The sequence below is a fragment of the Amia ocellicauda genome, chromosome 18 (assembly GCF_036373705.1).
Source record: "Amia ocellicauda isolate fAmiCal2 chromosome 18, fAmiCal2.hap1, whole genome shotgun sequence".
NCBI lineage: Eukaryota > Metazoa > Chordata > Actinopteri > Amiiformes > Amiidae > Amia > Amia ocellicauda.
The window spans coordinates 3,362,497-3,375,690 of NC_089867.1; the positions used below are offsets into that span (position 1 = coordinate 3,362,497).

General features: G+C 36.6%; 1 protein-coding gene across 2 annotated transcripts; it reads left to right on the top strand.

The window, feature by feature from the left end:
- Positions 1-528: 528 nt before the first annotated feature.
- On the top strand, positions 529-10,321 carry rnmt (RNA (guanine-7-) methyltransferase). Of its 2 annotated transcripts, none has more exons than XM_066690874.1 (11): positions 529-665; positions 1,042-1,357; positions 1,906-2,041; positions 3,808-3,930; positions 4,607-4,722; positions 5,158-5,339; positions 5,658-5,822; positions 6,524-6,641; positions 8,027-8,128; positions 8,865-8,898; positions 10,028-10,321. In XM_066690874.1, exons 2-11 carry the CDS (start codon positions 1,142-1,144, stop codon positions 10,063-10,065), a joined length of 1,230 nt encoding a protein of 409 aa, XP_066546971.1. In that variant the 5' UTR covers positions 529-665; positions 1,042-1,141; the 3' UTR covers positions 10,066-10,321. The 2 variants fall into 2 exon arrangements, with proteins under 2 accessions (XP_066546971.1, XP_066546972.1); XM_066690875.1 differs by lacking the exon at positions 529-665 and adding an exon at positions 731-747.
- Positions 10,322-13,194: the final 2,873 nt, after the last annotated feature.

The window sequence follows — 13,194 nt, forward strand, 5'->3', positions numbered from 1 at the left end:
CAGACAGCGCCAATCGATTAAACAGAAATTGTGCTTATACGATATTATTCAATCCCCTTTTATTACAAAAACAAGAAGTATATTCAATATGTAGACTTTTTTTTTTTTTTTTTTTTTTACAAATGAAAATTACATTTAAAATAAGGCATAACTTTGTATCTTTGCAATGTTAAGTGGTAATTATACAACCGACCCATTATTATCGCAAACATCAGCTTTATTACACACCCCTTTCATCAATGCGAAACTTGGATAACCAAATTATTAATTTATCGAATATATATACACTTTGTTTCATGGTGGCTTTTCAGATGTCATTCGCTTCCATTTACGAGGAGGCAGCAGGATTGTTTTACTGGTCATTTCCACTATGGTTAGTAAGTTGCATCTGCATTGTCATTCCTCCGCAGCCGCAGCAACCTTCCAGAGCTGATCAGAATCTGCATAGAGTGACGTCACGAACGAAAAAACGCTTATCTGTAATTCTGTAGACCTTGGAAAATCTGCGCTAAAACGTGACCAAAATATTGGTACGAACCATAGATATTGTATACTTATTTCTATATCTATGGTGCGAAGTTTCATTGTTTTCCCAGCATGCTTAGGGCTCATGTATTATTTCCTGTACCGGAAGTTGCGTCTTTGTGGCATGGCGGAACTCTTCTGTAAGTATTGTTCGCTGTGAATGTTTAGTGCATGTATAATTGTTTAAATTGTCACAGTTGGCCTGTCCGTTTCGATTATTAAGTATGGGTTTATAAAATGTGTATTTGAATGCATTGTATTTATGACTGGATTTAGACAGACGATGTGTTGTTTAGTCGTAGAAGACTCTTGATGTAATGCACTTAAATCCCTAGGAAGTTGGATTTCAATTGTGCTGCGATGCTGCAGCACTGCATAAGGTTTGCTAACGAGTATCCACGGTGCAAATATATGCACTTGTTTTAAAAACATCGGTGCCAAATATACATATTTATGATGCAAACGAAATCGAATCGCGATGTGCAATTGCATATAATGTTTTATCTTCTTTTGCAGAAGCAATAGCAAAGGTTTGGATTGAGCCATCTAGACAACCGTGTAAGAAACATTTACTTTAAAAGGAAAGGCTACACCTTTCTTTCACCCAAGATTGAGAATGGAAAGATTGGCTAAGAACGAAGAATGCTGTCTCGATGCAGACTTGTCCAAGTCGGTACACGACACAGAGGATGGCGTGGAAGGAGATGGTAATGGACTTCCCTCCTTTAAAGACTCGATCAGCACTGAGAAACAGGAGAAGGCCATGGTGAGCCTGACGTCCCCAGTTAAGAGGAAACTGGAGACAGAAGATGATCATCCAGCCAAGAGAGCGGTAAGAAACCCTGAACCCAATGGTTTATAGACTGTGGTTCCAACATGGCCAAAATATATAGTGGTCGAAATATTTGCTTGCATTTTTATTAGAGAAGGATGGGAAAATTTGCTTTTGACAATCATCCCTTGCATTCTCTGCTAGTCAAATCTTAAATATGTGTTGCATGATTGGTAAACCTATGCTAATTGTTTATGCCCTTTTGCACACTTATATAAATTGCATTTACATTTTTGTGATGTTTAATATAATTGATCAAGTAAAGTTCACTTGTGCTTTTGGCATTGTTTTTTTATTATGTCAAGTACCATAATTTTATTAATTATGTCTGAATGTAACTATTGTGCTGTGACTGCAGAAGTCAGTTATACTGGTCTCAAAGGAACAGTCAAGTTAAAGTGCATGCTGCCATCACAGTTTTTTCCAAGCTCAATGGAAACCGAAGATACGTAATGGACAATTAATTTCCCAAATAGGGAACGGGATTAAGTTATTTTACATATAATTGCAGACCTGACACCTTATTCTTTCTTTCTGCTGTTTTTCAGCACTCTGAGCAGGGCCATGGTCAGATGGTAGCTGTGCATTATAATACACTGCAGGAAGTTGGCTTAGCAGCTCGCAGCCAGAGCAGGATCTTTTACCTCCGCAACTTCAACAACTGGCTCAAGAGCGTTCTTATTGGTGAGTTTCATTATCCTCCTTTGATTGTTCTTCGCTGTCCTGCTTTTTTGAAAACACAGAATGGAAAGTTGTCAATTGCAGATACACGGTCCAGTAATTAAAATGTACCAACATACAGAAAATTCAAATAGTCTGGTAAAATACATCCCTAACCTATTTAAGGATTACTTTTCCTCTGAGCATCAGAATGTTCAGACTGTAAGCATTACAAACCCCTTTAATGGTCATCATGATTTCATTACAATAAAATTAAAAACTGCTACCTGAAGTTCTTCATTCAAAAATATTGGATCAGTATTACCAATAATGTCAGCATTTGACCAAAACACCCAAACTGTAAACTGAACTCAAACTGTAATTCCACATATGTTGGAGAATTTAAAGACCACTCAAGTGAATTTGGAGTTCTTCCACATATTAATTTTTCACTTAAGTCATAGGAAGCTGTGGTAGTTGATGCAAGGAAATCAGTTCATACAGAATTGTAAAATAATTAATTGACTCAGAAAACACTATTTAAAAATCAATTTTAAAATCACTTCATAACATTTGCAATACCAAATACAATATTACTGAAATGATTACATAGCCTCTTACTGGAATATATACCTTGGCTTTCACATTCAATACAACCAGTCTAGCTGTAAACATTATGAGAAACGCAGCAGAAACTCTCTTTGTGAGGCCTAGTGCAGAGTGCAGGAGTTAAAAGGAAACTAGTCTTGTGAAGCCTACTTAAAAAAAAATATATATATATATATATATATATATATATATAAAAAAATTGTCCACATCTCTCCTTCCATTTCTGTGCCTTTTGCATGAAACTGATCTACAATTGCTGGAGCATCACTGGATCACTGCAAGTTCTGGTTTCACAATAAGAGTGTGGTTTTATATATCATATTTGACTGTTTACCACAGGCTCACATCAGCAGTAAGGATTGACTGCAGTTTGAATTGAAATGATTTTAAGTTTAAAATAATATTTACTGCAGATCACCTTGATTGATTACAGCTTCTTAGTGACTCTAAACTTTAGCTGACTTTTAGATATTTTGTAAACTTTGAAAATGTGATAGTTTCCTCAAAACTGATACGGCAATTGAATAAAGTACTACATCAGTGTATTCTGAATGTTTCGCTGTACCATGCAGTCAAATCAAATGCAAGCACAGGTGAAGCTCAGTTATGACAACCTTCTGAATGTAATTGTTTTCATGGTTTGTATTTTCACATGTTTGGAACTAAATATTGATGGAATACTTTATTAGGTTTGAAAATCTTTTATACATTTGACCTCAATTCTTTTTGTGACATCTACATGTATTACAAATTTCTACAGTTTCTCCTCTGCTTCTCTTTCTTAGATGGAAACCAGTCTTTACTCCTGAGATCTTAAAAATACCCACCTATTTAAAAGTCCAAACAAAACCCATAACTGTTAAAACTTGTATAGATGTATAGTAAAACATATAGCTAGTGTGGAAACACAGGTTGATGCTTTGTTTACTTAAAAATTGTTAATTAAACAAAGTCTGAAACTGGTCACTGATTTAGCCTAGAGAAAATGGTTAAAATTCCATTTGAGTTAAGACAGGATGGTGTGTGTGTACGTTTGACTGTCACACCATTGAATTCTAGGTCTGTTCTGCATGATTGCATACTTCAGCTCCTGTGAGGGGTACAGTCGCTGAGGTTCTATACTTAGTGTGGCATCCTGGAATTGGCTAAAATATTTTTTGTTTTTTATATTCCTCAAACAGGTGAAATGCTGAACAAAGTAAGGCAAAGCCAAAGGGAGGTGTGTGTGCTCGATTTGGGCTGTGGGAAAGGAGGTGATTTGCTGAAGTGGAAAAAAGGCAGAATCAGTAAAATTGTGTGTGCAGGTAAGTGGACGGCCTGTTAGCATACAGTACAGTTACTCCAGAGATTAATTTCTGATTTGATTGGTATGGTAACCAGTGTCACATTGACCAGTGTGTAAAGTTGTACATCTCACAGCCAATGGAGGCTTCTACTCTAATGTAATCTAATCTACTCTAGTTACTGACTCTGTATATTACTGGCAAATGTGGCTCTGCAATATTAAGGGGGGTATTATAAGAAGCTTTCCAGACTTGTATTGAATGTTATTAAACAAGTTGCTGAGTCCCATTGTCACAATAGATAGCATAATTGCAAAACCTGGAACAATTTGTATCACCATGACTGTGTATATAATCTTTTTTTTAAATTTTTTATTGTGTATGCATTGTACAATTTGTATTGTTGGGTTCTATAAAATAAGCCAATAAGCAATGAGATTTGAAGTAGAGGAATGATTTTGTTTTATGTGCAAAGTTTTATTGGTTAATAATGATTCACTGTCTAAAGTCTCCCAATATTATGGTGTAAAGTCTCTTAATTATCATAAGCAAAGAACCATACCAATTTCAAAATACTCGTGTTATGGAGTATTAATGCCATAGCTTCTGTTAACGTGTTCACCTTCAGAGTCATGACTCCTCTGGCCTTGTATATTGAACCTGTTTCTCAAACCTTTGTTCTGTTGTCTCCACACAGATATAGCGTCAGTGTCAGTAGAGCAGTGTAAACAGCGCTATAGTGACATAAGGAAAAGAGGTCGCCCCAACGACCGCATCTTCTCTGCAGAGTTTGTCACAGCTGATTGCACAAAGGTGTTGATTTACTATATACATTAGTTTACCTTGTTTTTGTGTTCTGACATTCTGGTAAAATATTTTAAAATCCCTGCTGAGAGTCCCGTGTTTTCCCTCCAGAGGCTTGTGAGTTTTTGTGGTGAGAATGATGTTCCTCCACATTCATTTTGCTAAAAAACATAATGAAAAGCAACTACAGTCTTAATGTGGAATTCTGGGTCTTTGGAAGTCGGGTTCTCTGGCTTCACTCTTGTTTTTGAAACGCCAGCATTTAAATTGAGTTTATCCTGTGCCTTATACAATCCACATTATTGCTTTAAATGACCTTTGTGAATGTGAATGTAGAACTTAATAGTAGGGTTATTTTAAAATGTACTGCATACATCTTGTTTAGTAACAGAACAGGTGATCATTAACTTGATTTTATACCTTCATCACTCGTTCAATTTCCAGGAGGTCCTGGCGGAAAAACTGAAAGACCCTAAGATGACCTTTGACATCTGTAGCTGTCAGTTTGTCTATCACTATTCCTTTGAGACACGAGAGCAGGCAGATATGATGCTTAGAAATGCCTGTGAGAGACTGAGACCCGGGGGTTACTTCATTGGTACCACGCCCAATGCCTATGAACTGATGTGAGTACAGCTGAATGTCTCTCTATTACCATTTCGCACCTTTTCAGATTTTGATTTACCAACATTTTATTTCTTAACATTAAACATGCTGCTATCTATTCCACCTGTATTTTAGTGGGGCTGAGCTTTTTCTTTTTTTCCCTCAGTTTAATGAAACGTTGTAACACTTTCGTATTTTCCAAAGTCCTCATTCAAATACCTTGGAGACGAGAGCTCCCAAGTACGAAATGACAATGTATGCTACTGCATCTGCTGCTTGAACCAAGGTTCTTGGCAAGGAAACAGAATCTCAATCTTCTTTTCTAACGGCTGTTTCAGAAAGCGACTTGAAGCATCCGAGACGAATTGCTTTGGAAACGACATCTACAAAGTCACGTTTCAGAAGAAAGGAGACTACCCCCTCTTCGGCTGTCAGTACGATTTCAACCTGGAGGGAGTTGTCAACATTCCTGAGTTCCTTGTATACTTCCCGTTGTTTGAGGAGTACGTTTTTGTAAATTATATGTAGTTATTTATTAATCTATATATTCAGATTGAAAGCGCTCTTCTGTTGGATTTAAGGCACTCTTTCCTCAGAAATTAAAATGTTTCCATTCTTAAATCAAACTACATTACTTGCATATAGTCGTGTGCTTTCTATTCAAAATGAATTGCACGCTTTTTTCTGCATGATTGTACCTCTTGTACTGTATCACATGAAACTTTTAAATCACATCAGATTAGATTAGGTACAAGGCAGAACAATTTGTATGTCTTTATACGTAATAAGACACTATTCCAAATAATGTGTTAATAATGTGTATCTGCACTGGATCGCTCAAGAACGGAACTTGTTGACAGATAAAAGCAGATTTTTTTTTGCAAGCAATCAGACAAGTGCTCTTGTCACCAGCAGGTGTCACAATGTGTCTTGTATTAGATTGAATGTGCAGTGTTATAAAGCCATTAACCTACGTTGCCCACTAGGTAGCACTGTGCATGTAATTTCTGTGAGAGGGAATGCTGAATTATGCAGGCTTCCTTTTTATTTTTCCTTAATATTTTCCATTAAATTGCCCCCTACCCTTTAGACATAATGTAAATAATTATGAATTATCTCACCTACTGTTACATTCTACATCCTTTTTAAAAAATTAAAAAATAAAGATCCTGATTGACTTTTCTTTTAAATTCCCTATTTTCAGGATGGCAAAGAAGTACAACATGCGACTGGTTTTTAAAAAGACTTTCTACGAGTTCTTTCAAGAGAAGATTCAGGATGAGGAGCATAAAATGTTAATGAAGAGGATGCAGGCATTAGAAGTGAGTTTTGATTTGAAAGTCCTGTAATTCGTTGCTCCAGTAGAGGTTCTCTTGTCAGCTGAAATATTGGATTTTTGTTTTGACCACCCACAGTGTATTGTCCCCTGCCAATTCAACTTCCAATATGTCGGCTGTCTTCTGTGTTTTTAATCTTCGTTTCCTGACTATGTTTTATGCATCGCTTACTTCCATTAGTTTGACCTCTTTCCTTTTGATATGTGAAGTTTTCAAACCAATTTTGCGATCTGATTTCCTTTATTAGCTTTTTTCTCCCCCCTCATGAAATCCACATCAATAATCTTGACATGCATTAAAGGTCTTTCTCATGCAAACAGGGTATAGCAAGGGGAGATGGGGGAAGAATGAGAGAATCTTAGATCTCTGCTTTACTGCAACCGCCTCTGAAATGTCATTTTAAAACCTCTGAAAGAAGAACTCTTATGCACTTTTTGTAAGAAATAATTAAGCTGCCTTTGTGGAAGGGAAAATTTATGAACCAAGGTACAAATATAGTTCCATTATGTTTATTATCCTTTTGTCCTGCATTACAAAGTCATAGCTTTTAGATTTTAAGTACTTTTTATATATATATACTTTTCTTTGTTTCTAATTTGATATCACTGTTGTTGAATGGTTACTCACCATCTATACTAATGCATTTTATACAATAATTTATCATTGCTAATGAAACGATGAATTCAGATGCATATTTTACGTTTCATTCTATACTGCCGGTAATATCCAGATTGTTAAATTAAACATAATTAGCTCATTCCCTTGAAGTAGATTGGTCTCTTGCAGTTCTAATCTGTCTTGTTTTTGAAAAGTTTTTAATCTAAGCTCTGCCTTTTTAAAACTTTTGTAATTTTAAAATATACATTTACTTGACTTTGGAAACCGTAAAATTAATCCTAATAATAAAATACAAACATTAGTATAATGTTTTCTTGTTAGGCATTCTTGATAAGCTGTGTGTGATAGAAGTTAAACCTGTTACATAATGTGGATTATCGATCATTTGCATAATCCGGTAAAGAGATCTTGTATAAATGTTATCTAAGAGATGTTATAGAGGCATTCTGAAAATAACAAGTTTTATTTGTGTATATGTTTGAAAACATTACTGCTGTGGAATCCAATTTTGTAAGAGTTAAAGGGTTAATGTGATTTCAATTTTAAGTAACTTGTAAAAAAAATAAAAATAGAATGCAAATAAGCAAGGAAAGAAGTGAAAACCATGTACTAGAATTTGACTGGGGCTTTCAGTGAGGCTTTTTCTTGTGATTTTCTGCTGGTCCCTTGCTGTGTAATCTAGAAAAGAATTGTAGCATTCATATAAAAGATGACACTGTTGATAATGTGCATAAATATACTTTTTCTTACAGCCATACCCAGCAGATGACAGAAATAAATTGGTGTCGGACAGTCCAGAAGAATATGAACATGCTGAAAAGTTCAGAAAATCTCATGATGTAAAACTACCTTTGGTAAGTGTGACTGATTAAAAAAAAATAATCAAAACTTCACACATACATACATTTTTACTTTCAGCCTTTGGACCATAATGCAATGGCTCTGTAATTTTTTTTTTTTTTTTTTTTTTACTTAATAGATTTATACCTGAACTTTAATTTTATCCAATATAAATGAAACTTGCTCGCTAACAAGTTGTCAGTGTCTACCATTATCATTAATCATGTCTGTATATTTAATACCATTATGTCAGTGTTGCAAATGAAAGGTTCTTTATTCACATTCAGTATATGTTCTGGACAAAAAAGTGCTATAACACTTATCTTTTGCCAAAGCCAATTTAAAGAATAGGTTTTTAAGGTGTCAACACCCACAGGAAGAATAAATTAAGGGAGCTGGGATTCAATGGTCTGATTACTAAAAAGAGAACTTTCATTGCATCCCGTAAGTATAAAACATTAGGTTTATGGAAAAAACTGGCATATATTTATTAGACAATTTGTAGGGATGGTCTGAATCTACATTTTATTTTGCTTAGATGAGAGAATAATGGTGTGGATAAAGCCATCAAATGAGTCCTGTCTAGCTCACTAATTCATGGAAAGTGTTTGTTTGCAGCACCACACATCTATTACTCGTTTTATAGATTTCCTATGCGGAGTAACTGGTGTTTGTCCAGGGTTCTCACTTTACCATTGTTTCAAAATGACAATCCTTTACAATATATATTTTTTATTATCTCTTAAACAGGGAACATTAAGCAAATCGGAGTGGGATGCGACAAGTGAGTAAGAGATGTTACTTGCATGTGTAGAAAAATATATGAATGGGTTTCATCTACTTACACATTGTTGAAAGAACCTGTCTGCTAGTCTTTAACAGCCATCTTCTGTTCAGGAGGAAGTGAGATATAATAGATTGATGCGACACATGCTTGTGTGTGTGTCACTTCAAAACTTGTGAATAGCTGATTTGCCTCCATCTGCACACCATACAGCAGTCTGTTTGAATAGCCATCAGATAGCTAACAATTCTAATCCATAGCTAGGCCCTTAATGGCCTGTTTAAATTACTAAACCTTACTATTACATATGCATATCAACTTTCCTCCCATCTCCTTCAGCCAACGGAGTAGAATTCCAAGTTCCCATGTCATCTAGCAACATTCTGTTTTCTTGTATAAATATAATTTGCAGGTTCTGCCCTGCTGTTGAGCCATGTTTTTTGACTATTTAATTAATATATATTAACTGAAGGACAGTTGCAGACACTTCCATTTTATCACAAGTGAGGTCCTTTTTCACTCTAGATATACAAATGAATTTTGATGAACTGTGGGGTTTAGCATGGGTCCCATCCAGGGAGACTTGTTCTCCCTATTAAATTACTGCTACCAAAGCTGGGATAAGCTCTAGTCTTATGAGTCGCTTAGTCTTGTGAGAAACCTTAACCTTAATTGGCAGTTTGGTACGAAAGGCCCCAAATTAATCTAAGAAACTGACTGATTTGTTTGGACGGCTTATAAAACGAAACAAAACAAAAAAGAGAAGGATTTTTTAGAGTTCCCTCTCTAAACTATGCTGTTCAGCATCAGTCTGCCTTCTGTCAAAATGTCTGAGTTTACTTGTGTAATCCTGGTCTTGCTCATCCTGGAAAGTGTGTTCGTGGCAGTATCAGTACCCTGTAATGTGGGATATTGCAGGAGTGAAGAGCTTACTTGAATGTTTTTTTTCCCCTCCACCTGCTACATCCCAGTGGGGTTCAAACTAGAATGGCCAGTTTAAGCTGCTGAAATCCTCACTAAGATGCTAATTGCTGCATTGTGCAAGAGATGTAATGAAGTGTGGGTTATTCAGTGTGATTTTTGTAAACACGAGCCTGCAGTGCCTTAATTGTTTTCTTTTTTCTTACAGGCATATACCTGGTATTTGCATTTGAGAAAATGTCTTGAACTTCCTGAGGGAAAACTCTCACCTATCACAGAAACCTGCATGTGGTTAAGAAACGGATTACAGGATAATTGCCTACTTACTTTGTGCTTTCTGTTCAGTTTTTTGTTTTTGTTTACCTAGTCCAAGAGACTCATGAATTGACATTTGTGTCTGGAGAGCAGGACAATTTATTCAATCTAGATGGACAATGTCTCGAAGCATTTTACTGTAACTGATGATTTTTTTTTTTTTTTAATTAAATTTCTTTTCCAAGAAGTGTGTTTTGTTTCATCCACATCTTTTCTGATGGAATCCTATAGTTACCAGGTTACTTTCATTTTCTTGGTCTCTAGCAAGATCTTGTGTCTTGAGATCTAGTATCTTTATTACCCTTCATGTTCACACAGAATAGAAAAGATATCCAATACAATGAACATTAAGTATATTACAAAAAATACAAAACCTAATAATAAAACTGTCAATTACCCAGTTAGCCACCATCACCATGTGACATGTTTGTTTTAAAATAATGCTATAGTAGTGACAGGATGCATGATTAGAATATTGAGGGGAAACATGAAAGGGAGACTGTGATGCAACAGCTGAACGCTCTGGGTCCCTGCTTTCTAATAAACTGTGAACCAGTAAAGTGCGTTTTAAAATACATGATTAAATCCAGCCCTGAGGTTGTTTGTAGCATACGGGGGCATTGGGGTGTGTTTTATGGGACAACAACTTTTTCTTTATATATATATACACTCACCTAAAGGATTATTAGGAACACCTGTTCAATTTCTCATTAATGCAATTATCTAACCAACCAATCACATGGCAGTTGCTTCAATGCATTTAGGGGTGTGGTCCTGGTCAAGACAATCTCCTGAACTCCAAACTGAATGTCTGAATGGGAAAGAAAGGTGATTTAAGCAATTTTTAACGTGGCATGGTTGTTGGTGTCAGACGGGCCGGTCTGAGTATTTCACAATCTGCTCAGTTACTGGGATTTTCACGCACAACCATTTCTAGGGTTTACAAAGAATGGTGTGAAAAGGGAAAAACATCCAGTATGCGGCAGTCCTGTGGGCGAAAATGCCTTGTTGATGCTAGAGGTCAGAGGAGAATGGGCCGACTGATTCAAGCTGATAGAAGAGCAACTTTGACTGAAATAACCACTCGTTACAACCGAGGTATGCAGCAAAGCATTTGTGAAGCCACAACACGTACAACCTTGAGGCGGATGGGCTACAACAGCAGAAGACCCCACCGGGTACCACTCATCTCCACTACAAATAGGAAAAAGAGGCTACAATTTGCACAAGCTCACCAAAATTGGACAGTTGAAGACTGGAAAAATGTTGCCTGGTCTGATGAGTCTCGATTTCTGTTGAGACATTCAGATGGTAGAGTCAGAATTTGGCGTAAACAGAATGAGAACATGGATCCATCATGCCTTGTTACCACTGTGCAGGCTGGTGGTGGTGGTGTAATGGTGTGGGGGATGTTTTCTTGGCACACTTTAGGCCCCTTAGTGCCAATTGGGCATCGTTTAAATGCCACGGCCTACCTGAGCATTGTTTCTGACCATGTCCATCCCTTTATGACCACCATGTACCCATCCTCTGATGGCTACTTCCAGCAGGATAATGCACCATGTCACAAAGGTCGAATCATTTCAAATTGGTTTCTTGAACATGACAATGAGTTCACTGTACTAAACTGGCCCCCACAGTCACCAGATCTCAACCCAATAGAGCATCTTTGGGATGTGGTGGAACGGGAGCTTCGTGCCCTGGATGTGCATCCCACCAATCTCCATCAACTGCAAGATGCTATCCTATCAATATGGGCCAACATTTCTAAAGAATGCTTTCAGCACCTTGTTGAATCAATGCCACGTAGAATTAAGGCAGTTCTGAAGGCGAAAGGGGGTCAAACACAGTATTAGTATGGTGTTCCTAATAATCCTTTAGGTGAGTGTGTATATATATATATATATATATATATATATATATTATCAGTCTTGTCAAATTCATTTCAGGAATCTAAATACTCTATATTTTTTTTCAAAATCTGGGATATGTATTTCAACATGCATAATATTAGAATAGGTAGGTAATATATTAAGTTAAGCATCCATCACATTTTAGTGATATAACTAATAGCTATCATATTTATGTCAGCATATCATAGCCTACTTATTGCAAAATGTGTCATGTTCAGAAAGCTGTAGCTTTGATTTGAGCAAACCTCTTATATGTACCCATCTTACACTACATCTTACACCATCTGAATGTCTCAACAGAAATCGAGACTCATCAGACCAGGCAACATTTTTCCAGTCTTCAACTGTCCAATTTTGGTGAGCTTGTGCAAATTGTAGCCTCTTTTTCCTATTTGTAGTGGAGATGAGTGGTACCCGGTGGGGTCTTCTGCTGTTGTAGCCCATCCGCCTCAAGGTTGTACGTGTTGTGGCTTCACAAATGCTTTGCTGCATACCTCGGTTGTAACGAGTGGTTATTTCAGTCAAAGTTGCTCTTCTATCAGTTTGAATCAGTCGGCCCATTCTCCTCTGACCTCTAGCATCAACAAGGCATTTTCGCCCACAGGACTGCCGCATACTGGATGTTTTTCCCTTTTCACACCATTCTTTGTAAACCCTAGAAATGGTTGTGCGTGAAAATCCTAGTAACTGAGCAGAGTGTGAAATACTCAGACCGGCCCGTCTGGCACCAACAACCATGCCACGCTCAAAATTGCTTAAATCACCTTTCTTTCCCATTCAGACATTCAGTTTGGAGTTCAGGAGATTGTCTTGACCAGGACCACACCCCTAAATGCATTGAAGCAACTGCCATGTGATTGGTTGGTTAGATAATTGCATTAATGAGAAATTGAACAGGTGTTCCTAATAATCCTTTAGGTGAGTGTATATTGCAAGAAGTTTGTTGCTTATCAGAAATTGGGTATTCTTGCTCTATGCCATGTTTTAAATCAAGCCAAAATCAGATCTGATTTGAACTGAAGTTGTTTCCATTCATATAAAGTGATAACAGCCTTACCCCCCCAAAAAAATTCTAGAAATCTCCAAAACCAAATTTTCTCAGAGAGTGGAAAAAAAACAATACAAATTCTTTGTGATCTATTCAATC

Bases quoted from the DNA above. Each gene is read 5' to 3' on its own strand.
- rnmt (XM_066690874.1), top strand. From the start codon at position 1,142: ATGGAAAGATTGGCTAAGAACGAAGAATGCTGTCTCGATGCAGACTTG. The intron at 8,129-8,864 runs GTAAGTGTGACT...TCTCTTAAACAG, and splicing joins ATGATGTAAAACTACCTTTG to GGAACATTAAGCAAATCGGA. The intron at 8,899-10,027 runs GTGAGTAAGAGA...TTTTTCTTACAG, and splicing joins ATCGGAGTGGGATGCGACAA to GCATATACCTGGTATTTGCA.